Genomic DNA, 26,169 nt, shown 5'->3' with positions numbered 1-26,169 from the left:
GGGGGAAAAGTCTTTTACAGCGTTAGCAGGAAGGGGGTCAGAGAGGTGATTGGAAGGTTTCAGGGCGCTGAGCAGTCTGCCAATTTCTTCTACGGAGTAAGTGTCAAAGGATGACCAAGTAGCATTGTTCTTAGGTTGAGGCACTGCTGTGTGTCGGGGGTTGGAGTACAGGATAGCGTCATTGAGGAGATCGCTTCTTATTCTCTCAGTTTTTTGGATAAAGAAGGCAGAGAAGTCTTCGCAGGAAGGAGTAACGTCCATGGCCCTGATTGTCTGGGGTTGCTCTTTGGATTGTGTTCTGACTAACTCAAACAGTTTTCTTGGACGGTTTTTAGCTTGGGCGAGCTGGAGGCTGAAGAAGTCTCTTTTTGAGCGTTTTATTTTCCTGAAGTAGGCGTTTCTCTGTTTCTTTAGACTTTTTAGGTGCACTGCAGAGGGGGCTGACCTCCAGGTGCGCTCTGCCATTCGCATCGCCCGTCTATCCTCATTGAGGCTTCCGTCATACCATGGGTTGGAAGTCTTCTTGGACGAGACTCTTTTTAGTTGCATGGGCGCCACCTCATCGATTATTGTGGACATAGTATTTAGATAGTGGTCAGTCAGAAGTTGAACGTCTGTAACGCCGGGAGGGGGAAGTAGCCTATTGCCGCTGTTGGGTGGTAGGGAGTTTGGGTTGAGTTTCCTCAAGTCTCTTTTCCACACTTTGTGCTTAGTGTGTTGAACTGAGTTAAGTCTGGTTTTTTCCTTGATGAGGAAGGAGACAATATGATGATCTGACCAGTCACAGGGTTGGATTGACTCCAGTTGAATAGCGCCCTCTTTGGAGATGATAAGGTCAAGGGTAGAGCCTCTCTTATGGGTCGGGCTGTTGCATATTTGGTTGAGATCAAGTGCGTTGAGAAAGCTTTTGAGGCTGTTTACCACTGCGTCACTGCTGTCATTCCAGTGGAGATTGTAGTCGCCAAGGAAAATTTGGGTGTGCTGCCGTCCTGAGTTGGCTGTAATTGTATCCATGAGTTGTTGGACGAAGGAGAAATTGTCCCCAGGTGGGTGGTATATAATGTGTAGTGAGCATACCGGTTTGCTTTCGCTGATGATATCAAGGCATAGGTATTCACAGGAAGTAAGTGAGGAGACGGCCACTTTGGAGACTGAGAGGTTGCTTCTGTAGATGCAGGCAATTCCACCACCTATCTTTTTGTCCCTGTCAAGTCTAATGATACAGTAGTTAGGAGGGACTAGGATATCCAGTATAGGTGTAGAGGAATCAGACAGCCATGTTTCAGTCAGAATGGCTAGGTCCAGTTCCAGGGACATGATTACATTACTGCAGTGTTCCGAAATGCATGTCTTAACAAGTCTAGTTGTCATCCCTATGTACTTTTTGCCACAAGGGCATGTCACTGTGTAGATGTAATTTCTAGTATTGTAATTTGTGGGCCTTTTTTGTTTCTAGGTGAACGTGTCTGTCAGTTTGACCTCTTTTGTTGCAGTGGTGAGCCCACAGACTACACATGAGCAACAAGGAAAGTGGCCTTTCACTGGGGGCAAGGTGCAGAGAGTTTTTGGTCCGAGGCGTCAGGTATCTGGGGTCTTGTGTGTACCAGTATATCTTTTACAGGTACGTTTCAAGACAAACCTAGGCTGTGGCATAGTGAGGCTACCAGTCTGTAAAATGGCCCAGTGTTTTCTGATAATCTTGCGTATCCAGTTGGAATCGGCAGTGTATGTTTTTACGCAAGTGAGTATGTTATATGGTGGTTTTTTGTTATGCTCCAAAAGGCCATCTCTGTTTCTGGCTCGTTTTTTGGCCATTTTGACACAATGTGAGAGGCAGTCTCGTTTTCAGATAGTTCTTGCGCAGGTGTGTTTTAATCATGTATGGAGCTACAGTTACATCGCAACCTTAAAAATTGCCCATAGGGGAGGTTGGCCCTTAATGCCTTGGGGTGGTGACTCCCACAGAGGAGACTGTTGCAGTCTGTAATTTTTTTTTAAAGTAGTAGTCATCAGTTTACCTTCCTTGCCCAGAAGAATCATAAGATCTAAAAAAGGAAGTTTATCGTACAAGATTTTACTGGTGAAGAGTAGGAAAGGGTTGAGCGTTCACCCAGTCACAGAAAGTATTGCATGTGATCCTGTTCCCTTTCCAAAAGATGATATCATCGATACATCTGCGCCAAAGGCATATGTTGGTGCAGTAAGGGTTAGATGTATGAAAGAAGGGTCTGGTGGTATAGCTGCTCTCCAAATTGAAAAATGTTTTCAGTTAGGGCAAGTGTGGCGCATTTCATGATGAAGGTGACTGGAGTGTGTGCCGTCCACTTACCTGTTCGTAGGGCACTTTTCTACCACTTCTAGAGTGGCAGTCTGGAGAATTCTGGTGTAAAGTGCCTCTACGTCAAGTGTAAACAGAAAGTAATTTGGGTATGCTTCATTAGTGTTTTTTATGCGATTAAGCACATCTCTGGTATCTTGTATAAATGAGGGAGTTTTTTTTACCATTGGTTGCAAAACATGATTGTAGAACTTCGATAGAGGTACTAAGAGTGAGCCAATACCTGACACAATAGGCCTACCAGGTGGTGGGTAGGTGCATTTGTGTATCTTGGACAGAGCATAGAAGTAGGGTATCCCCAGTTGGGATTAACCAACTCTCTGCTTCATTTTTGCAGATCCACTTATGCATCTCGGTTGTAGATACCATTGAGGTAATCTGAGTCCTCATGAGTCGTGTGGGGTTTGTGGAATAGGGGTGTAATGTTTCCTGTTTGCCAACTGATGTGTGTATTCAGCATCATAGTCGGTGGTTGACATGACTACGATAGGGCTACCTTTGTCATCTTGTTTTAGGGCGATTTGTTCGTCAGTGGCTAGAGATCTTATTGCTGCCTGCTCCAAATTGGCGAGGTTGTGAAAGGTGGGGCCCTGTCTTTTCTGAGACACTTCCTTCAGGACTGCTTTTTTGAAAGTCAATATTTCGATTGGAGTCATATTGGTGGTGGGTGTAAACCTCGAGGGGTTACGTAGGCCTGTGTCGGGTTGCTCCAGGGTAGGTTTTCCTTGAAAAAATGCTAAAAGTTGTGTTTTTCAGAACAAATTGTGGAGCAATTATCCCAAAATTTGACAATCTTAGGCGTGGGAACAAAGCCCACTCCTTTTTGTAGGACCTTAGTCTCTATATCGGTCAAAATTCTTTGAGGCAGGTTAGCTAATAGTTTTTCTTCCCCATCTGGCTCTGTGGTTGCATTTGTTGTTGAAGAGGTTAATGCCATTGGTAACATTTGTGACCACCTTCTTCGCCCTCTTCCTCTGCCCAAACCTTAGTCTAAAAAAGTGGTGTTGTAGGGTTGAGGGAATGGTGGTTGGCCTTGTGGGGACATAAGATCTTGCCAGAAGGGTGGTCCCTGAAAAGGGGGCATCACATAGCCAAAAAATTATGATATGGGAACTCTTCTGCCCCAGTTATTACTGCCCCAGCTGTCGCTGTTGGAATTTCCTGGTGGAGGAGGAATTTCTCCTCCAGGGGGTCCAACTTTCACCTGACAAGGCTTCTCCTCTTTAGGATAAGGATAGATTTTTTCTTTATCAAACTTCCCTATGTCTTTTTGAAGTTTGGTGATCTTCTGCCTCATCAAGTTGTCTTTGTTTTCTGAAATTTCGGTATTGATCTCAGTCAACTTGGTTTTGTAAGTTGACAATAGTAAGCCCGTTTTTAGTGCACCTTCAGCTGTCCAAATCCTAATCAAGAATGCATCAGCTAAGCATTTGGAGAGGTCAATAATCAGGACTAACCATTCTCTCATGTCCTACCAGGCAACTTGCGACCATTCTTTTTAGGTCTCGACTATTCCATTCCGCAAGGAATGAATATGTCGAGAATTATAGGGTTGGATCAGGAAAGCTAAACCAGGCGGCGGATTTCTACGAGTGCATGTGTCCGTGCACGCGCTTCCATCCGCCTGCCTCGCATCATTGCCACCAGCAGCTTCACTTCGATCCGCTCCGCCCCCTGCTGCACGCGCTTTCCATCCGCCTGCCCCGCGCTTTCCATCCGCCTGCCCCGCGCGTCCACATCCGCCATCTGTTACTTCCCCAGCGTGCTCGGCCTCACTTCTCCACTTCTCCTACCCCCTCCTAATTACATCCCTGCTGTTCACACTTCCTTCACGGCCGCGAGGCCGTGCTTCAAAGGGATCCGCTCCCCCGCCCCAGAGATCCCTTTGTTACTTGCAGTTACAATGCTAATATAGTACAGTGAGCTATGAACTGTTATCAAACCACTACATACACACTGCGTGGTAGAAGTTAGAACATTATGTCATTTTCCCCAGTGCTTCCTTATCCTACTGTGGTTAAAAAGGATTTGTTTGGGTACAAATACATTATTATTAGTATAGTCAAGCCCAACCACTGTGGTACATTTCAAATTCTTAGTTTGTACTTCTGCAGACCAGACACAAGGGGCGTAATACAGTCCCCTACACCGCATTGGGGCCCCTAGCCCTTCAAATGGCCCTCACTCGTTACAATTATAGACTGTCCCGTTACCAACTAAGCTCAGAACCCTGCCACCTCAGCATACACCCCGCAGGCGCTTGCGCTATCAGCCCCCCCTCCCCTTAAATGTATCTCTCTCTGCCCACAGTCCCTGGCTTAGCAACGCTAGATAGGAAGCTGCTGCTATAATGCAGGGACATGTCCAAATCTTTATCTGCCTCTGCAAGCACTGCTCCGTAGAGTGCCTTGAGGGCCGGCCTTGCATGATAGGGCGCTACAAAATCCGGCTTTTTTACAATTATAGACTGTCCCATTACCACCTAAGCTCAGAGCCCTGACGCATCAGCATACACCCCGCAGGCGCTTGTTTTACAATTATAGACGGTCCCATTACCACCTAAGCTTGGTGCCCTGCCACATCAGCATACACCCCCGCAGGCGCTTGCGTCATCAGCCCCCCCACCCCCTTAAATGTATCACTCTCTGCCCACAGTCCTTGATTTCACTCAAAAAGAGGGCACGTGAAGTAAAAAAGCATTTGATTCTCAACCTTTTTCATGCTTTTTCTTCCCTCTGGGTGGAAAGTGCCTTATGTTTGGTCCAGTTCATTAATTTATTGACTCATACATGAAGGCACTCAGTCACCAAAAGAACTGTTGTGCCATTTATTACCCTCAATACTATACCCCATAAGCTACCTCCGAGGGGGTTCGACCATTTGAGTTGGCCTTTCAAGAGAAAACACCCAGTTTTAAATTCTGCCTCCCCCCCCCCCCCCCCGACTCCCTCCCCCACGCATAATGTGATGAGGGGCCTCTCAGAGTCCCTCCTATCTCACAGACATTCAATGACCACCAGTCAATGTGCTTTTATGTCCGGTTCACTTTAAAAGCCAACTTCCCCGCGCACGTATACTTTAAAAGCCTTAGCCGAAATGTGCTTTTCTATCTACTTTGCTTTGAAAGCCTTAGCACAGCTTTTTTTTTAATGTCATTTTGGGGTGGGGGGGATTCTCCTACGTTAATTATTCACTCATGCGCGGCTTTTCAATTATTGGGAATTAAACACATTCAGAGACAGTGCGCGAGTCAAACAAAACTGGAAATATGTCCTGTGCTTGGGAATATTGCCATTCGCCCAATGTTTGTTAAATGGATGCTTTTGAAAAACGAACACACCCTGTGTTCTTGCAGCAAGGTTTGAAACCCTTTATTTAGTGTTTATAGTTCAAAAAATTGAGACAGCGCAGCTTGGTAGCACTTACATTCAAATGCTACCCTAAGAAGTGTTAGAAGGAAACAGACGAGGTGCCACTGTGGCAGAAGGCAGACAGAGCCATCCTCTTTAATTCCGGTTGCCCCTCCGCAGGGCATTTACCACTGTGTCCCGTAATTTTGGCATATGGGTGAACGTCTGCTAAATGGACAACTCAAAAATGGAGGCATTCAAAATCTAACAAAAATTGTAAAGGGATTTATTTTTGGGGTAACATGGACACGGATATGATTTCATTTGTGTTTTGGTTTTACTGTGACTGTTTTAACATCGCTTTTTATATTATTACCTTGTGCTCTCTCTGGTGGTCTTGGATTGTTCGTATTATTGCCTCGTTTTTTTTTCACCTTTTATTGCTATTTGTGTTGTATTGTTCTTTACAGCCTAATTAACTATTTTTTTATTTGCTTTATTTGTTGATGCACAGGCCAAAGACAAATGCTTGTAACTAAGACAAATTCCAAACATAGACGTGCATGAGTGAATCGAAAATGGTAATATTTCCAAGCGCACTCCACACGCAACCTGGTTTTGTTTGCTTGTTTTCAGATAAAAGTCCAAGGTAATATTAGCAGTGTGCTCCCACTTTGGATTCAAAGCCTTCCACAACAATAGCACTCTCCTTAATCACAGCATTAATCAGGGCCACCACAGCATTAATCGGGGCCACCACAGCATTACTCGGGGCCACCACAGCATTACTCGGGCCACCACAGCATCACTCGGGGCCACCACAGCATCACTCGGGGCCACCACAGCATCACTCGGGGCCACCACAGCATCACTCGGGGCCACCACAGCATCACTCGGGGCCACCACAGCATCACTCGGGGCCACCACAGCATCACTCGGGCCACCACAGCATCACTCAGTGTCACAACAAAATTACTCAGTGACACCACAGCATCACTAAAAACAGCATCACTCAGGTTTAAAAACTACACCACTCAGTGTCACCACAGTATTACTCAGGGCCATAAAAAGCATCACTAGGCACCAGCACAGCATCACTCGGCGCCACCGCCGCATCACTCGGGGCCACCGCCGCATCACTCGGGGCCGCCGCAGCATCACTCGGGGCCGCCGCAGCATCACTCGGGGCCGCCGCAGCTTCACTCAGCGCCACCACAGCTTCACTCAGCGCCACCACAGCTTCACTCAGCGCCACCACAGCTTCACTCAGCGCCACCACAGCTTCACTCAGCGCCACCACAGCTTCACTCAGCGCCACCACAGCTTCACTCAGCGCCACCACAGCTTCACTCAGCGCCACCACAGCTTCACTCAGCGCCACCACAGCTTCACTCAGCGCCACCACAGCTTCACTCAGCGCCACCACAGCTTCACTCAGCGCCACCACAGCTTCACTCAGCGCCACCACAGCTTCACTCAGCGCCACCACAGCTTCACTCAGCGCCGCCACAGCATCACTCAACGCCACAGCATCACTCAACGCCACAGCATCACTCAACGCCACAGCATCACTCGGCACCACTGAACGCCACAGCATCACTCTGTGCAACCATTCAACAACAACTGGTTCTAATATGTTCTCTCAATGTTTCAAGCTTTATTACAAATGCCACAAAAGATGTTAATATTTCACTTCTGTTCTTAGATTTTCATCACAATAAAATACACTGAACATAATCTTACCAAAAGTTATTTACAAAAGTTTAAGCTATTGCCATTATAAATTACAATAACTTTTATTTAAGTATTAATTATTAAAAAAAATGAAAGCCATTGTTATTTGTAATATTAATACATCTAAGTTATGTAAATACAACACATATTGCATTACAAATGCTATAGGTGTCACGTTTGCGAAAGTTAAAACTATTGGCATTGTAAATGACAAAGCTATTAATTTCGCTATTTTCAAAACCAACACATAAATAAAAAAATTGTCATTTACAATACCAATACCTCAAACTTTCCTAATGCGAGACCTATTGCATTGCAAATGCTTGTTTTAAAATGGCATCCTTCAGGAAGATACATGGAATATTAGACACCAATAATCCACTGGGTGTGATATCAGCCCTAAAGTATTCAGTCACGATAGCGCCATGAAGGGTTATTTTTATCCATAGTCTTTTCATGGCTGTGAGGGCATTCCATTCTTCAGACTCGCTACTCCTTGTGGTATTTCCATCGGATCCTAGTAGCGAAGGGGTCATTAGAATATCTGTGACCATGCCGGCTCCGAAACTGAGACCTTGGTTATTATCCATTTGTAGGATCGGGGTCGGGACACATGCCTCAAGGGGAAAAAGGGGAAAGAAGAGACAAGGACGTGTGAATATTAGGTCATTAGTTAAGTGCCAAGGGTTACTATAAAGAAATGTTCCCACGGCTGTGCCGCCGTGCTAACAATTAATCACAAAAGAGGGGGACCAGGAGCTCTTAGGATCCAGCACTCATGCTCTGGGATAAATTGTAACAAATAACAGTATGCCTTTCCTATGAAGGGAGGTATCAGGTCAGATATATGGGAACCACAAGTTGGGGAATGGTTCCTTTTTGGAACTAGGGCGCTCACTCACCTAAATGGATTCAGAATAGGACATCTGAGTTTTCGGAGCAGATGTCAAGCTTTCTTTGTGCTTATCAGAAGGACTTCGCTCCTTAGAAGATCCATGGTGAGTCTTTTGTTAAGCCTTTTTGGGAGGTTACTGAACTTCTGACCTCCCACTTTTATGCACCCTCTTGACAGATGAGGAAGAATCATCACTATCCTCCCCATAATTGGGTTGTCCTTGGCTTTTAGTTTCTAAAGTCATAGTAACCATCCCCACTCTCTGTCTTTCAAGGTTTTTGAAGAAAAAGTATTGGAGAGTTTGCAATTTTTTTTACCTTGTGATATGGGTAGAGGCAGTATATGCGGTCCCCCTTCTTCCCACAGGTTCTAGCAGGAAAGTGCCCCTCTGTGACATGGTCACCCCCACTTTTTTTACTGGAATTTGATGCAATTTTAACAGAAGTACACTGGGTTCCTGCTGTACGGGTCCACAGTGCCAGATCTCTTTCCCTTAAATTGTACAATTGCTTCCCCAAATGGCAACACCTTTAGCCCCCTATAAATGCCTAGTTAATGGTACCCCTGTTACCTAGTGCAGGGAGGCTAAAGAGGGTCCCTAAGGGCTGCAGCTTGTATTGTGCCACCCTAATGGACCACTCAGCACAATCATGCAAACTGCGTGGCATGAAACAGAGTAAAGTGAAGACACTACATGGCATACCTCCTATGTGCCATGCCTGCAAACATTGCATGTAATATAAGTAAGTCACTCCCTACAGCAGACCTTAGAGCCCTAAGGCACGGTGCATTATATCGCGTGTAAAGATATATCTGCAGGAGCAGATGTGCCCTTTTGATGTCCATGTCAATTCTTGGACATTGCCAGTGGACAGGGAAGCCATCTTGAATATATGTACTGGGCACTGGTGAAAACGAGATCCCCAGCTACATGAAGGCTTCACTGAAACTAAAGATGCTTGGCATCAAACATCTAGTATTAATAAATCCACACTGATTCCGGTGCTGAATTTATTAATACATGCACCTGGAGGGCACTTGAAGGGGCCCCTGAAAATCTACTATCATTTAGTGTATTGGATGACTGGTGTTGACCAGCCTGCCACCACAGACAGGTTTCTGACCCCCTTCAGGTGAGAGCCCATGCTCTTTGAGGGCAGAAACTATGCCTGCCCTGGCCGCAACTATTGTCACCTCCTCCAAGCAGAATGACTAAGTAATCAGCATGAAGCTTCGAAGGCCTCTGATGCCTTTGATATGCGACCCTTGCTTCCCCAAGCTTCGGGAGATGCCACTCCCTTCCCTGAGGCCCATTTGGCATCAGGACAGCGGAAAAATTAGCTAGTCAGACGGCATGTTCCCCATCAGGCTAGTACCATTCCTAAGGTGGTCTACCTGATGTGAACACGAAAATGCAAATTCTACCATCTTGGTTTTTGGTGGAATTAGAATCATTGGGACAGGAAGTGTCCATATAGAGAGTGTAGGTGCCCTAAAGCTAAGCAGCCCATTGGCTACTACCTTTCACTCTCCTGAACACCTTTAAATTGAGTATTTAGGGGCAACCGGATGCCACGAAATTTGATTCGACGGATTGAGAAGTAGAGGATGAAAAGCCACGAGAGAACGAGAACTGAACACTGCTGTCGACTTCTGGCTCCAAACCGTGGCTGCCTGCACCAGTCTCAACAATTGTGACCAAGAGACTCGTCCTGCAGCTGAGCAACTACTAAGAACCCCAGTTAACTGCCAGCCCTTCGCAAACTACCAGCAATCTCCCTTGAAGTAGAGAAGCTACTCCCCTGACGTTTGCAGGCACCGAAGAAGCAGAGACCAGTTTACAGTGTTGCTGTTCCCTACCCAGCCCGATGCAGCAGACCCCCCCCCCCCCTTCAGACGCCAGGATCAACCAGAGCCGCACAGCACCAATACCAAGGTACCGGACCCCTTGCAGCAAACAAAGCCTGTGAGAGTTCAATGCGGACTCCACTACATAGAGACTGAGTAGCTGTCAAGGATGTCAACATCGCAGAGACCCGCTTCCAGACTGGCCCAGCTGTCCTGATCTCTGCACCTTCAACTGACGTGACTGACAACCGCAAGGGCCTTGGACGCACAGAGCCCAGCCAGCCCATTCACTCTGCACCCAAGCGCCCTAGCCCGGGTACTGACGTACCGGTTGGGCCCACTTGCTCACCACAAACCTTGTGACCCGAGCCCCAGTTAGGAGCTCCCCACTCCGGTCCCAAAGTCCCGCTCAGCAGCCTGTTTTTAGGCACCCCCCCCCCAGTTCATTTCACTGGCATAGCATGCAAAGCTATCTACCCAACCAGTATCTCTGCACCCAGACACCCCAGGGCAGGTAACAAGTGACTGTTGGTGGTACTTTGGACCTTGGCTCCTTATGGCCCTAAGTCCCGCAGTAGACCCCCAGAAACCGACCATCAATACCTGCATGCAACATATGCTTTTCTTTCCCCTTAGGAAAGCATTGCTACATAAAGACGCATTTAAGTGAACATTATACTTACCTGTAAAAATCGATATAGCAAAAAAGATCATGTTACGTACACAGTAAGCATCTGTTCTTGGCATGTGGAGCTTTCGATTCACATGCTTTGCATACTCCTGCCATCTCGTGTTGGGTCCGGGTGTTTGCAAGTTGTTTTCTTCTAAGAAGTCTTTTCCAGTCACAAGGTAAGGGGACTCCTCCTTTCGGTGATAGTACATGGTTAGTAATGTAAATAATGGGAACTGCAACAGGTGCCCGGGAGGTGGGAGGGCGCATGTTAATCTACAGTTCTACATGCGAAGAACAGATGTTTACTGGGTAAGTAACATAATCCGTTTGAGGCATGTGTGCTGTAGATACACATGATTTGCATAGACTATATAACAGTATTCTCCCAAAGCGGTAGGTGTTGAAGTTGTTTGAAAAAGTGTCTTTAGCACTGCTTGCTCTACATTGGCTTGTTGACGTGCTAACACATCCACACAATAGTGTTTGGTAAATGTGTGTGGTGTGGATCATGTTGCTGCTTTACTAATGTCAGCTATAGGAATTTTACCTAAAAAGGCCATAGATGCTCCTATTTTGCGAGTGGTATGTGCTCTAGGAGGTGTAGATAAAGTTCTTTTAGCTTTAGCATAGCAAGTTTGAATAGATTTAACAATCCATCTGGAAATACCAGATTTAGAGATAGGATTACCTTTGTGAGGTGCAGCAAATGCAATAAACAGTTGCTTTGTCTTACGAAAATCTTTTGTCCTTTCAATATAGTACAGTAAAGCTCTTCTGACATCAAGAGTGTGAAAAGCTCTTTCTGCTACTGAATCAGGTTGAGGGAAGAACACCGGTAACTCAACTGATTTATTAATATGAAAAGCAGAAACCACTTTTGGAAGGAATTTTGGGTTGGTGCGAAGAACTACTCTATCTGTAGGAAGCTGAAAGAAGGGTTCTTCTAAGGTTAATGCTTGTAGCTCACCAACTCTTCTAAACAAAGTGATAGCAATGAGGAAGGCAACCTTCTATGAGAGAAACTGTAATGGACAATTGTGTAATGGCTCAAAAGGTGGACCCATGAGCCTTTTTAAGCACAATGTTCAGATTCCAAACTGGTGCAGGAGGTACTCTGGTTGGTATTACTCTTTTACGGCCCTTCATAAAGGCTTTACTTACTGGAACCTTGAACAAAAGATAAATGTTGTCTGTTTTGCAAATATGCGGCTACTGCCGCAAGGTGCAATAGAATAGATGCGTAGGCTAGACCAGCTGGCTGTAGATGCAACAGGTAACAAATATTTTGGATAGAGGAATCGTGTACCAATATTGTTGTTGTTAAAATATGCAACAAATCTTTTCCATTTTGCCGCATAACATGCTCTGGTGGTAGGCGGCAAATTTAAGTATCCAAACTATGAATTCAGGAGCCAAATTGCTAGATTGAGCTTCTTAGGGTTTGGGTGTCTGATTTCTCCATGGTTCTGAGTGAGAAGGCTGGAATTGAGATGCAGTTTTTGATGTGGAACCAGTGATAGTTTCAAGAGTGTGATGAACCACGACTGACAGGCCCATGTGGGAGACAATAAAATCAGTGAGTGATGTCTGCCTGAGCTTGCGAACCACAAACGAAAGGAGAGGAAGAGGCGGAAAAGCGAGGGCCAAAATCCCTGGCCAATTCATCCATAGGGCATTGCCTTTGGATAGAGAGTGTGGGAACCTGGAGGCGAAGTTTGGGCATTTTGAATTGTCCATTGTGGCGACCAGATCTATTTGTGGGAATCCCCATTCTTGAAAGTGTGGAAGGAGAACCTGAGGATAAAGTTCCCACTTGTGTATTTGTTGCTGCATCCTGCTGAGGAGGTTGGCAATTTGCTTGCTCACTCCTGGGAGGTGCTCTGCCAGGAGATGAATTTTGTGATGTATTGCCCAACGCTAAATGGTCCGAGAGAGGCGCAATAGTTGCAGACAGTGTCCCCTCCCCCCTCCCCGTTTTTGTACATAGATGTCATATTGTCTGTGCAGACTAAGACAACTTTCCCTATGAGGTGAGACTGAGAAGCTTTCAGTGCTAGATACACAGCTAGAAGCGTTGATGTGGAGACTTTTGTGCTTGTTGTCTCACAGACCCTGAATTGTCAAATTGTGGGAATGGGCACCCCAACCTGTGAGAGATGCGTCCGCTGGAAGTACATTCTGTGGAACAGGGTCGATGAAGGGCCACCCTTTTGATAAGTTTTGTGTGTTACACCACTGCACAAAGCAATGGGTGCGGCTGTTTACCAACACTAGATCTGTTAATTGACCCTGTGACTGATTCCACCGACTTGCTAAGCATTCTTTTAGGAGACACGTGTAATCTTGCACGAGGCACTACTGCAATGCATGATGCCATAATTCCTAGCAGTTGCATGAAAGTCCTGACTGCTAGAAATAGGTTGGTCTGAAACCGAAGTAACAGAGTTTGAATATTTCTAATTCTGGCTGCATTGTGGGAGTTGTGGGAGGTTAGAGCTGTGTAAGAGTTTAGAGTTGCTCCTAGACAGGACTGTATTTGTAGAACTGAAGATGAGACTTTTACCTATTGACCGTAAAACCTAATTGGTGGAGTAGGTTTAACGTATATCTAACAACAAAGGAGTGACTACTGTTATGACTAATCTAAGGTTTTAGTTAACAAACAAATGAAACTACAGAAAAAGTGAGGTGTGTACAACGTGAAAAACCCGAAAAGTTTTTATATAAAACCCTCACTCATCAGTCTACTCAGTGACATGCTTCATCATCGGGGTTCACCGGGCGGGCCGAATGCCTACCCGGTGTGCTACGACACCTGCAGTTGCAGTGGAGCTGGTTTATTTCAGTGTGAATAGTGCTGTACGTGATGGTGGTGAAGTTTAAAAGAGTGCGAACTTTAACCAAGACCAAACTTTAATAAAGGTTAGAGTGAGCACACGTTAAAATAGTTGTGGACAGGCTTGACTGTAAATTTGAGCCAAATTGTCCATTGGGTGTGTCAAAAGGTCGACATGTTTCTGCTCAATATAGCCAAATCGGCCGAGCTTTCATCAGGACCAAGACAAATAAGTATGAAAACACTGGGCGGTGTACGCACGCTAAGGCGTACCCTAACCTCCGTGTAAGAAAAGATGTAGAACTCACGGTTTCTTTACTGGACCGCCCTGGTATTGCCAGGTGTCCGAACGTGAAAGCACTTTGTGCCTCACTTCATGGAACCGGTGGCAGGGGTTACTTCACATCGGAATGCCTTCACGTTCCGACACCTGGCAATACCAGGGCGGTCCGGTAAAGAAACCGTCCAGTGTTTTCACTACTTATTTGTCTTGGTCCTGATGAAAGCTCGGCCGATTCGGCTATATTGAGCAGAAACATGTCGACCTTTTGACACACCCAACGGACAATTTGGCTCAAATTTACAGTCAAGCCTGTCCACAACTATTTTAACGTGTGCTCACTCTAACCTTTATTAAAGTTTGGTCTTGGTTAAAGTTCGCACTCTTTTAAACTACACCACCATCACGTACAGCACCATTCACACTGAAATAAACCAGCTCCACTGCAACTGCAGGTGTCGTAGCACACCGGGTAGGCATTCGGCCCACCCGGTGAAACCCGATAATGAAGCATGTCACCCAGTAGACGGGTGAGTGAGGGTTTTACATAAAAACTTTTAGGGTTTTTCACGTTGTACACACCTCACTTTTTCTGTAGTTTCATTTGTTTGTTGACTAAAACCTTAGATTAGTCATAACAGTAGTCACTCCTTTGTTGTTAGATATAATTGAACCGGGGTAGAGGAGTGTGCTTAAGCCCTTCCTCTTCTTGTTTACCAGTAGGTTTAACGTAGTCCCAGTGTGTTGTATACACGTTTGGTGTGAGTTGGCTTTGACGAGTCAGTTGTCTAGGTATGGCAACACAGGACATTGTTGTCTTCTGAGAAGAGCTGCCACTAGTAGGAACATAAAATCGCCTTGCTTTAGAAGGGGAAGCCCTTGTTGAAGCGTAACCATATGGAAATATTCTGACAGTATGTACAGGTTTAACATTCTTAGGTCCATAATTGTTCTTAAGGAGCGTCTGATGAGTTTGTGAATGCGAGGCGGGATATTGGGAGGATTCCTGGTGAGCTCCAGGCAATAACATGTTGGAAAATGTCTAGTACCCATTTGTCTGAGGTTATCGACCTCAGACAAATGGGGAAAAACTGTTGAAGTCTTCCCCAGACAGGTGTTAAATGATCAGCAGGAACTGTAGGCAAGTTACTGCTTTTCGGGGGATGGGGAGTTATGTGTTGGCAAGCTCTAACCCCTACTCTTGAAATTGTTTCCTCTGTACCCTCCTTTACAGAAACCTCTAAAGGGAGAGGGCTGTGTATTTGATTTGTAAGAGGAAGCATTAGGGTCTGAGGGTGTACTTTTGGACTCTCCCCTATAAAATGAGCGGCAATAGGCGCCTCTGTTTGATGGGGACTGAAGAGCTCCCATGGACTTTGCCACGTCCGAGTCCCTTTTAATTTTTTCTGAAGCCTCATCTACTTGAGGTCCAAATAGATGTAGTTTATTAAAAGGGGTATTTAAAATAGACTGCTGAACCCAAGGTTTAAAATCTGAAATTCTAAGCCAAGCAGGTTGTTGTAGGAGAATGCTGGTGTTAATTCCCCTTGCTGCAGCGTCAGCCGCATACAAAGCACATCTAATGGAGGAATTAGATAGGAGTTTGCCTTCATGTACTAACTCTTGTGCCTTCTTCTTCTACTCTTCTGGGAGGTATTGAAGTAGGTCTTCCATCTCATCCCAGTCTGCCCTGTCATAACGATCTAGTAAGCCCTGCGTGTTGGCAATACACCAGTGGTTAGCGGCTTGAGCATCTACCCTTTTGACACGATGCATCAATCAATTTAGACTCTGTCTGGGGGAGGTGCATCTGCAGAGGCCTGTGAGTTTGCTCTCTTACAAGAATTAAGGATTACAAGTGAGTCTTAAGGCAACTGTCCCTTAACAAAAATGGGATCAAATAGTGGGGGTTTGTATTTTTTGTCAACCCTAGGTGTTAAAATGCGAGCACAAACAGGGTCCTTAAATATTTCTTCAGCAAGTCTCATCATGCCCTTTAACATAGGTAGACTCTTACTTGTCTTATGTGTAGACCCTAGTGTATCAAATACAAAGTCTTCTTCTAAAGACTCTTTGTATAATGTAACCCCATGAAAGGCAGCTAGTCTTGAAATTAGCTCTTGATAAGCTACATTATCATCTGGAGGTGATGGCTCTGCGGAGTACAAATATGGATCATTATCTATGGGTGGATCAATATTAGAGTCACCCCATGGACCTATCAGTAAATGGCTATTATCATTGTCATGACGAAGGCGGTGGAGGTGGGGGGATTGCGGATTAGGATGAATAGGGCTTGTAGCCTTGTCCATCTTTTTCTTGAGAGGAATTTTATAACTAGTGTCCTCTGAATTAACTTTCCTTTTGGAAAGTGCTTTTGCCAACATTTCTCCAGTATCAGGATTGATGTATAGCTTCTTCTGCTCAGGGTCTATTTCTCTTTCATCAGGTCCAGGATCGGTTCAGGAGGCTTTAGAATGCCCTTCGATTTCGGCACCAAAGGTTTCGGTGCCGAATCATATATTTCTTTTTTAACCTTCGAAGCAAAAGGTTTTGGTTCCTAACCGAACTTGTTTTTCGGAGGGGATGGCTTTTCTCGACTTGAGCCGGAAGGCTTGATTGGTTGCTTTGGTGCCCGGCCTGAGGGCGGGGCGTCGGAAACATGGTCCTGTGCTGACCAGGGCCCAAAGGCAGAGGTGGTGCCGAAGACTTATGTTTGGTAAAAGAGTTTGTGGGGTACAGGGGCTTTAGTACTCATGGCACCTAGTCCCAGTGGAACATCTTCGGATTCCAACTCTATCTCTACCTCGGAATCAGATTCTGGTAGAGAGAATGCTTTTTCCTCTTCCACTGCCGACGCTTCGACCTCTTCATGTTCTGATTCTTCTCCGAAGATAATCGGAGTATGTTGAATGCTTTGTCGCTGCATTTCTCTTCGTTGAGCCCAAAGATCCCGTAGAGTCTTTTTTGATTGGGACAACCGACAAGCCTCACAATCTTCATCCTTGTGCTCCAGTGAGAGATACAAGTTACAGGCTTTATTTAGACTGGTGCGAAGATACTTGGAGTGGCACCAAGGATAAAACTGAAACTGAGTCTGTTCCATCGGCTGACTGCTGGACTGACGCGGCTAGGCCCGAAGGTCGCACAAGGTTTTTGGACGAAGATGGATAGTTTTCGATTGGATAGGCGGAGAATAGGGAAATGCGTACAATAACAATACCATCGAGGGTACAGTGAATTGGGCACCGAGGGGAACCCGAAAGACGGTTTCAAACTGGAGAGGAGCAATACATGTCCGAACCTGATGGCGGAAAGAAAACATTTTTGTCTCTAAAAACCAATAAGGGTTGCCTGGACTCTTTACACAGAGTACCTTGTTTTGGTCCACTATATAAAAAGCCAGCTTCCTTCCATTCCACATGGCCAGAAAAGACCCTTTTAAGTCAGATTTATCATTGTAGGCAGTCAGATCTGTCCAGCATATGTTAGCTGGCAGTAATATTAACCCGCAGCAATCGGTTTGAAATTTATTAAGAAGCTAAAATTAGATTTCAGGGGAGACTCCCTCATACAACGTTGTAGAAAATGAGAGAAAGTCTCTGAAGGGAACGTTCTAGAGGGTTTTGCAACATGACTGGTTGGAGTTTGGTGTCTTTTCAAAGATAAGGATATGTTACTAAAGTGAAGGATATATGGCCTTTCTAAGGTATATTTAGCATTACACTGCTTTTCTAGCTTTACCGTGGGACTCCCACTTCGACGACGGGGAAAAATTCAAGCATGTAAATCTATAAAAGATTCAACACTGGAGAACTCCATATTAAATGCACCCAGAAAGCTAGAGGTACATTGATATGCAGTGCATCTACAAAAAAACCCTCACTTGTAAAGATATCAACCAAACAAAATATCCTTTCTGCTCTTTCCTCCTCCACCTATCATTACTGCAGTTCATTGTGCCACAGTGTCCAGAAGTATGCCTGGCCCTAATTGTTCAGCAGCGTTATGATTTAAGCCTACCTATATCGACTGCCCCCACCCCAGCCTAAAAATAAGCGATGCGATCATGCTTCAGAAGTAGGTCTACTCCCTGTACATTATTTTAGACTTTCACATATGAACCCACCATACCTGTTCATTTTGGTAGCAAACACAATCTTCTTAATCAATCAAAAAAGTCAAAGGTCAGATTCCTTTGGTTAACAAAAACAAACGTCTTTGCACTCTAGAACAACCCTGTCGCCACTCTTCTACCTCCTACAAACGCCTGGGTCACAGGAACTAAGTACATAAGGGAGCCCTTACAGGATAAATCTGTAATTGCTCTACTTTCTTGCACTGCCTCAACCCTGGCCATCTCCCCACATCACAGTACTGGACTTGAAAGGCCTTATGTTCAATTCAATGTAACCTCTGAATAGTATTTGTCTGAATATTTAAAATCTACTTTGAAAAGAAATCTAAATAGGGCGTCTTTCTTATTGAAAAGTGCTGGACAAGACTGACTGTGCAGGAGCTGCAATATTCATGTCAAATCTCCTTCCCTCTTAGATCATTCATTGATTAATGGCAATAGTCTCTAGCCACAAGAAAAGAGTGACCGAGCACGAGACAGACTTACCTCCTCTGCCATCTCCAGCAGGGCCTTATTGCTGCTCTCCCATCGAGAACGGTACATAGTTGTTTCTTTTTCCAATTTCTTGATCTTCTTGGTCATCTGCAGCACACAGGAAAATAAATTGGGAAGATGTGTTAGTAATGGATAGGAGGGAAAATGGAAATGTTAAAATGTACCCATTTGCGTTATTACTACTATTTAGCTACTCATCACACAGACTTAGCAGCAGTCTCCCATAACACTGCACCACCCTATTTAACCATCCCACTCAGAAGCCACTTTTTAGGAAACAAAATATGTGTCCAGTCTGCCCAAAATAAGAACACTTACTAAACCAGTGTCTTGAGAACCAGTACTTAAGATTTTAAATTCCATGTAATCTACTATTAGTCAAACCTCAATGCTATCTTAGTGTATATATACCCACTGAAAACCCAAGTAATCGCCACCTATGTGAACATTTCAGCTAAGAAATAAAAATAAAATGACCATGAGACAATAAGAGTGTTGACCTGCACAAATAATCACCTTTTCCATCTCCTGTTTGAATGTTGCAAAAACTTCATTGCTTTTGGATAGAGTACTTTGAAACTCTTCAAACTTCTCTGTGTAGAGAGCCAGCTAGTGACAAAATGAGAGATTAACAATTACAGGAGGGCATTATTTTGTTAATTCCTATATCTGGAAAACGCTGACTCACTAAAAGTTCAAAACCTAGCAACTTAATAGGGACAATATTGGTACAATGGCAAAACACCAACTCACACTGCTCCAAGATGGCGACTGGCACCCAACATAGATAAAACTGTAGCTAACGAGGAGGAGCTACACTAGCAACCAAGATGGCCGCATAAGCTCCCAGCTCCGTCGATCTCCGTCGCTGGCAGACCTATCCTGAACTTCATCCTGACCTCCCGCCAGACTCCCGTGTGTCCGAATCGTTGCTGAGCCCAGGGGGGCAATCCCGGAGTTTTTATAGCTTTTATCGATGAAGTTACACCGTCTTTCATTTTCGGGCCTACTCCAGTGTGTGAGCCGGGGCCTCGAGTACTGACCCAGCCGGGTTTCAGTTGAACAACATCGGCCGCGGGTACCCGGCGGAGTACGGTCTCACCGGAGTGGAACGTATTCTTGATCCTGGTGGTGGTCTCTGGTCCCAGCGAATACTAGGCGGACGGCGACGAGACGTGGTTGCTGCGGTGGGTGGGGGGCCGGATCCCCGGACCTTGCTGTAGTCCTCGGGGTCCGCGGGTGGGGCCCCCGCTCCCGGCGGCGGTGTACAGAGCGCCAAGCCTGTGAGTCGCCGGTCGTCTCCGTCCACCCTGCTCCTGTTGGTTTCCCCGGAGTAGCCGGCCTCCGGGGTTGAGGACCTGCTTTGTTATCGTCCGAGCGGAGATGGATCGGATGATGTGTGGACCGACACTGGGGACCGTAATGGCCGCCATCGGGGCTCTTCACCAGCAAATGGCGGCTGCTCTCCACAACTTGACTGTAAGCATCGAGATTGTTTGTTTGAGACCGGACTCCAGCCTTGTGTCAGACCTGCAACATACGGTGACCCCCGCGAAGCCTGATCTAACTAGAGAGGAGAACCCGAACATAATCATACCCTGGTGCCAATTGTATCTGCGCAACTACAGCGGTGCGCTACTGGAGCCCCTGAACAACCAGCAAGATCGGCAAAGTTATCGCCCGCACAGGACTCATTTCTTCCTTCGTTTCTGGAGCCCTCCGTTAATGCTTTTTGGACTGACTTTCGTGCACCTGGTGGACTTCGAAACTTAACTTTTTTGACCCTTTCAGACTATATTGCTCTCCTTTTTCTACAACGTTTTGACTCTTTTGCTACTATATTGGTCCTACCGGATGGGGTTTGTGCGATTGATCGTAAGGGCCAGGGCTGAATTTGACTGTTTGAATTCGGTACAGTGACTATTTTTTGGCTCTGCTGGGTTGTATCGGAGGGAGTGAGGGCCAGATGGAATTCTGATTGTCTGGGTTTGGTTATTTTTCCCTTATTTTGTTCTATGACCTTTCTTTTTCCCTTTTCCCTTCTTCACAAGAGATGTGGCATATTCTCCTGAGCCTTGAGTTCCTCATATCTGGGTGTCGAGTGTCCAATCTTCATATCCTGTATCCTTGGTGGGCGGGTTCCGATGATGTTTGCTTATGGTTATCTGCCTTGTATTGTTTTGACCCAGCTCTAAACTGGTATTGATAATTTCAGATGCCTACAATTGTAATGTATTTCCTCAATTCATTTGCCCGTTCACCACCGTACTATGTTTCACCAAATGATACCCAATATGTGCATTTCTACTCTTGTGTTATAATCAATAAAAATGAAAACAAAAAAAAAAAAAAACTGTAGCTGACGTGGCAGTAAATGAGTGGAGCAGCAGTATTGTGTCAGCACTTGAAAATCAACCACGGCCATGATCTGTAGTTGGTCTTTGCCAGCAAATTTTTTATGCAAATTTCAGGATGGTTTTCTGGTTGAACATATGTATTTTTACTGCACCACTCTGGAGCACGAGATACGCAATTATTTTAATTTGACATCTTGTAAACTTAATGAGGTCTACGGCGTTATAATGACTTCTAGGATGTTCTGAGCATACATGTAATGCTAAAGAATCCCTCCTCAGTTGGCACCAGGTATCCGTCTACTGCCTCGGAGTTGTGATCACGTTTTCCCCAACTCATCCCTCAAAGACGGCACCAGGTATCCAGGTATTGTGCCAATGTTTTGATTTTGCCACACACAAGACATCATGAGAAAGCAAAATTCTGATTTTAAGTGTGGTTCTGAGATACCCAGACAACCACAGTACCTCCGCACCGTCTCTCCCAAACCAAACAGTATCATCATGCATTCAATTATTTCTCCAAAAAGTATTGTTTTATTGCACTAAAGACTGTGCTATGCAGAATGTTACACTTTCTAAATGAGTGGTTGTGTATAAATATGAAAGGAGCTGATATTTTAAATGTCAGGCCTGCATCAACCAACCCACACTAAAGGAAATGTCTTCTTCCTGGACATTAAAATGTATTGGCATTCCCATGGACACATATTAGAGGCTGTTCTTTCAGGGACTTCGGAAGCATTGCTGTGTGTTTCAACATACTTCTGGATTAATGTACAACAAGTCACATGTTGATTTGCCATACTATTGTGCAGTCTTTGAAAATTACCTGTTGCTTCAAATGAGATTCTTGCTGTTTCATGAGATCGCACATTCGCTGTGACTCAACTGCTTCTTTCAGCAACTGCAAGATGGAATCAAAGGTTACTTATAGAATGTCAGGAGACTGACCTGCTACCTTCATAGCTCCAAGCACAAGAAGCCACTATCTTCTAAAAACTCTTCTACTTTTCTCTCCTGCCTAACAAATAATAAATACATTCTTCGTTTACCTCTCACCTCCTCCACATTCTCCTTACTCTTATCTGTAAATAGAACGTACTATCACTTTTGTACACCTATTAAGTACACTTATGGCACCACTATAAAATGCAATTACCTTTAACTGAAGGTTTGTATCTGTTGTGGCTCATCAACCGGGGTGTCCAGGTGCACCGTGCCACCAGTGAGCCGTCACATAATGCACGAGCCTCTACCCACACTGCTAGTTTTTTATTTAGTTATGTTCATGAAAACAAGATTTTTGTGTTCATGAACACTGCCAGCTCTCTACAACTCTCCAGGCTATGAAGACAAAGATATGAGAGATGGGTTGTGGGGCTGAGTGACAATCCAGCTACAGAGTGTGGTTTAAAGGCATGGCACTCTGTAGGTAAATGTCGAGATTTCACATGTGTGAGAGCATATTTTAGCCATACCCCTAACACAGGTAAAATCCATAATAGTTAGCATGGAAGCTGCGCAAGCCTCAGGCAGCTCAACGTATCTGCTAAAAGGAGACTGTCCGCTACACATCAGTACATTCCAGACGCCAAAGAGGATCGAAACAGAGCATCAGGCGCTGGATCCCAGGCGCTAGGCCAACTTCTGACAGGGCTGTGCTGTCAGTTCGATCAAAAAGCTGGGAGAGGGATTAAGGGGGGTGTTTTTCTTTTTAATCCTGGCCCTGCGGCTGTGCCGGTCTACTCGCTGGGGAATCATGCCTTGCTGGTTCTGATTTCCAGTGCAGGATTCTTGCCCTGCTGCTACGACGAAGGAGCTGCCAACAAAGGAAGCAAGGTTATAAAAATAAAAGCTGTTTCTCAGTGCATGAGTAAGTGTTCAAGTGAATGAGAGAACATGAGTGAGATTGCCTGCTACTGTTTGTGAGTTTCAATGCAAGTGAAAGTGAATGATAATCAGTAAGAGTATGAAAAAGTGAGGGGGAGGGAGAGAGGGAGATAAGGCGTGCAAGTGAGGAGAGAGAGGGAGCAGGAATGCATCAGGAACGTAGCTATCAATAGTGCAGTAGGTGCAGTTGTAACATGGCCCAGAGGCCTGAGGGGTCTACTGAACCTTAATTATTAAAGCAGAGGTCCCCTGTACAACAGGAACTCAAAGCAGAACCCCTCAGGAGTTGTGAGCGAATCAGTGAGTGTGATAGTGTGTGCCAGTGAAAAACAGAGGGTATAAATGTGAACATTTGAATGCGAGACAGTGTGTGTGAGGGAGTATGATTGACTATGAATGAGGTAGAGAGTGAGGGAGAAAGAGTGAGTGTGTGAGACAGTGAGTGAACGAGAGGGTGTTTGTTAGTATGTGTTATGCTTGCGAGTCTTGTGTAGGTCTTGGAATGCATGCTTGATATAATTCTTGGCTTAAGGAGGTACCCAAGGTAACATGCATTATCACTGAAATATGCAAGGTAATTTTTGATCTTAGAGAGGGCAAACATGGAATATTGGGATGTGAGGGTGAGGGAAAAAATCATTAGGAAATGCTGGCTGTGACACGTTAGGGGTCATTTTTTACATATGGGTCATTGGGAGAGTGGCAGTATCAATGGTAAAATTCCGGTACTGTTATATTGTATGTCATACTGGTCATGATTACCCATTCCAAATGCTGGCATCCCCATAAGGGAGGTAACTCTTAACATATAGTGGTCACACAAAGCAAATCTTGAAAACAAATTGAGTTAACTTGGGTCAAGCGACCTCATCCGATAATCAGAAGCTGCACACAGTCAATGTTCATGGAAACATAAATATTGTGTTTTCAAGAACACTGCCAAATATAAATCAATTGTAATGTTTATATACTCCTTAGGCTGGATGAAAGAGCATGGAGACACCCCTCCCTTCCTTGGTCAACATCAAACTCCTGCGTCAAAGACGCAGCTCCTGCAATAGGCACATTAGGAACTTCAAAGCAGCGTTCCTTCAAAATAAACTAGACACTGCTACTAATAGACCTAAGAAACAGTTTTAAATTATCAAAAACCATTCTACCTGCAAAAGCGATCATGCCTCCATAAACAGTAAAGTACACCACTACCTGTGAAACCGTTGCAACCATTTTCACTGAGAAAACATGACTAATTACCGATATCCATACCGCTCTTAATCTTCTTCCGCCCCAACCCCGCCTACACAAAGACCATGAAGCGCACCCATATAATAGCCTCATATGCCTAAAAATAATGCCACGTTGTCTTGCTTCTTAACCATTGATGAGATCGGAACTCTAAATCATCTGACATCCTTCAAATAATCTAACCACTTCAATGATACCCCTACCGTTTAAATTCCTAAATGAGTCCATTCACCTCCTACTGCCACTATGGACTAAGGTAACCATGCCTCTCTCTCCCCCAAGACTCCCTACTCGACTGCCTCCAAATTGGTCGAGTTACCCAATCCTAAATAAAAAAAATTAAAAAACTCTGACTTGTCCAAACCCAATAACTACCGGGCCATCTCCAGCATCCATACCATGAAGCATTTTTGGCGGCCGCGAACAGAGAGAAGGGAATAGAGGAGATTTATATACCCAGACTTCAATAATAGTTGTTTATCTTTGAATATTTGGAATGACCAAACAAGACGCAGATGGTGATTGATTGAATGTAGGCCTACGGAGGGAGTTCTACCACATGCAGTGGGAGTAATATATGAACCCTGTCCTGAGGAGGCCTAAGAAGACTAAAAGGCTGAAACGTGGTCACGTCGACACTTTTAAGGGGGAAGGCTTTGGAATTGTAGTAATTGTAGGGTGTCACACTAGAACGACTCGTACTAGTTAACTAGCCTTAAGTGTGCCACCTTGACTACCTCTTAGTGGTCCTCCCAGAATTGTAAGGGGGACACTAGCGAGAACAATTTGTTTAGGGTTATTGTGTTATATATTTATGCTTTTTGGTTTATGTATAGTAGGTTGTGATATATGTCACTGTTGTGTTCATTTCATTGATTAGGTGCTATTGTCCATCTATGTTATAAATGTTTTGATATATTCATCAAGAATAATAATTGTGGAGAGGGTAATTAAATGTGCTCTACTACGAAATGATCTTGTATTTATTCCTTTATACCACTTGTCATTGTATAAAATAACATCCATACTGTGGCAAACTCCTAGAAAAATGTGCGCATTAACAGCGGCATAATCACATTGAACAATTCCAATACTTACACCATTGTAAATCTGGCTTCCGATCGGGTCACAGTACTGAAACAGCCATGATTTACATTGTCGACGATGCCCTATGCTCGCTTGACCAGAATGAATCTTGCCTCTTGATCCTACTGGATCTGTCAGCAGCTTCTGACACCATCAACCATGCTACCCTGCTCAACATTCTAGAACAGACGATAGGCCTCTCCAGCACTGTGCTAAAATGATTCTCCTCCTTTCTACACAACAGGTCACAACGCTAACTAATTAATCGCACTCTATCTAATTAATCGCACTCTATCTCAATAATCGCACTCTAACAGAGCAGGCTCCACTACAACTGGGTGTCCCCCAAGGCTCTATCCTCTCCCAGACATTGTTCAACCTCTGCATGGAGCCCCTAACTGATATCCTCAAATACTCCCAGATCTCCTACCATGTGTATGCTGAAAACACCCAACTCTACATTAGAATAACCTCCCATGAGGACATCCACACCCTCAACAACACCCTAACATTAATGCAACAATGGCTGACTCACAATCACCTCAATCTCAAAGCCCTTAAAACTGAACTGCTACTGATCCCACCTCCCACTTCCACCTCGAACGTCAAAGAATGGCTCCCCTTCCCTCTGCCTTGAATTACACCCCACACATCATTGAATGCCAAATTCCTAGGTATTACCCTAGACAAAGACCTCTCCATGCAAAAACAAATTAGCGGCATCACTAGAGGAGCTAACCATTAGCTGCATATTCTTAGAAAACTAAAACCTTTGCTGCCCACAGCTGACCTCACAACCGCGACTCATGCACTTGTGCTTCCGAAACTTGGACTATGGTAGTGTTACCCTTGAGGGCCTCCCAAAAAAGTAACTAGCTCCTCTTAAGGCCACGCTTAATCCAGCAGCTAGGCTCATTACAGGATCTAAAACAAGCATTTGCAATGCAATAGGTCTCGCATTTGTGAGAGTTTAAGCTATTGGTGTTGTAAATGACAATGCCTTT

At 44.8% G+C, this 26,169-nt stretch overlaps 1 protein-coding gene across 3 annotated transcripts in view; it reads right to left on the bottom strand.

The window, feature by feature from the left end:
- The window catches only part of TXLNA (taxilin alpha), a 141,257-nt gene that overhangs the window by 20,562 nt on the left and 94,526 nt on the right, over positions 1-26,169 (bottom strand). For all 3 annotated transcript variants that reach the window (XM_078680693.1, XM_078680694.1, XM_078680695.1), the window contains exons 8-10: positions 21,774-21,848; positions 19,104-19,196; positions 18,579-18,674 (exon numbers count right to left, since the gene is read on the bottom strand). In XM_078680693.1, the coding sequence (XP_078536819.1) occupies positions 18,579-18,674; positions 19,104-19,196; positions 21,774-21,848 (264 nt within the window). The remainder of the gene's footprint in view (positions 1-18,578; positions 18,675-19,103; positions 19,197-21,773; positions 21,849-26,169) is intronic.

Source organism: Lissotriton helveticus, chromosome 3_1 (assembly GCF_964261635.1).
Source record: "Lissotriton helveticus chromosome 3_1, aLisHel1.1, whole genome shotgun sequence".
NCBI classification, from domain to species: domain Eukaryota; kingdom Metazoa; phylum Chordata; class Amphibia; order Caudata; family Salamandridae; genus Lissotriton; species Lissotriton helveticus.
Note: the sequence above shows the minus strand (reverse complement) of the source record. Positions and strands in the feature narration are given on the sequence as shown.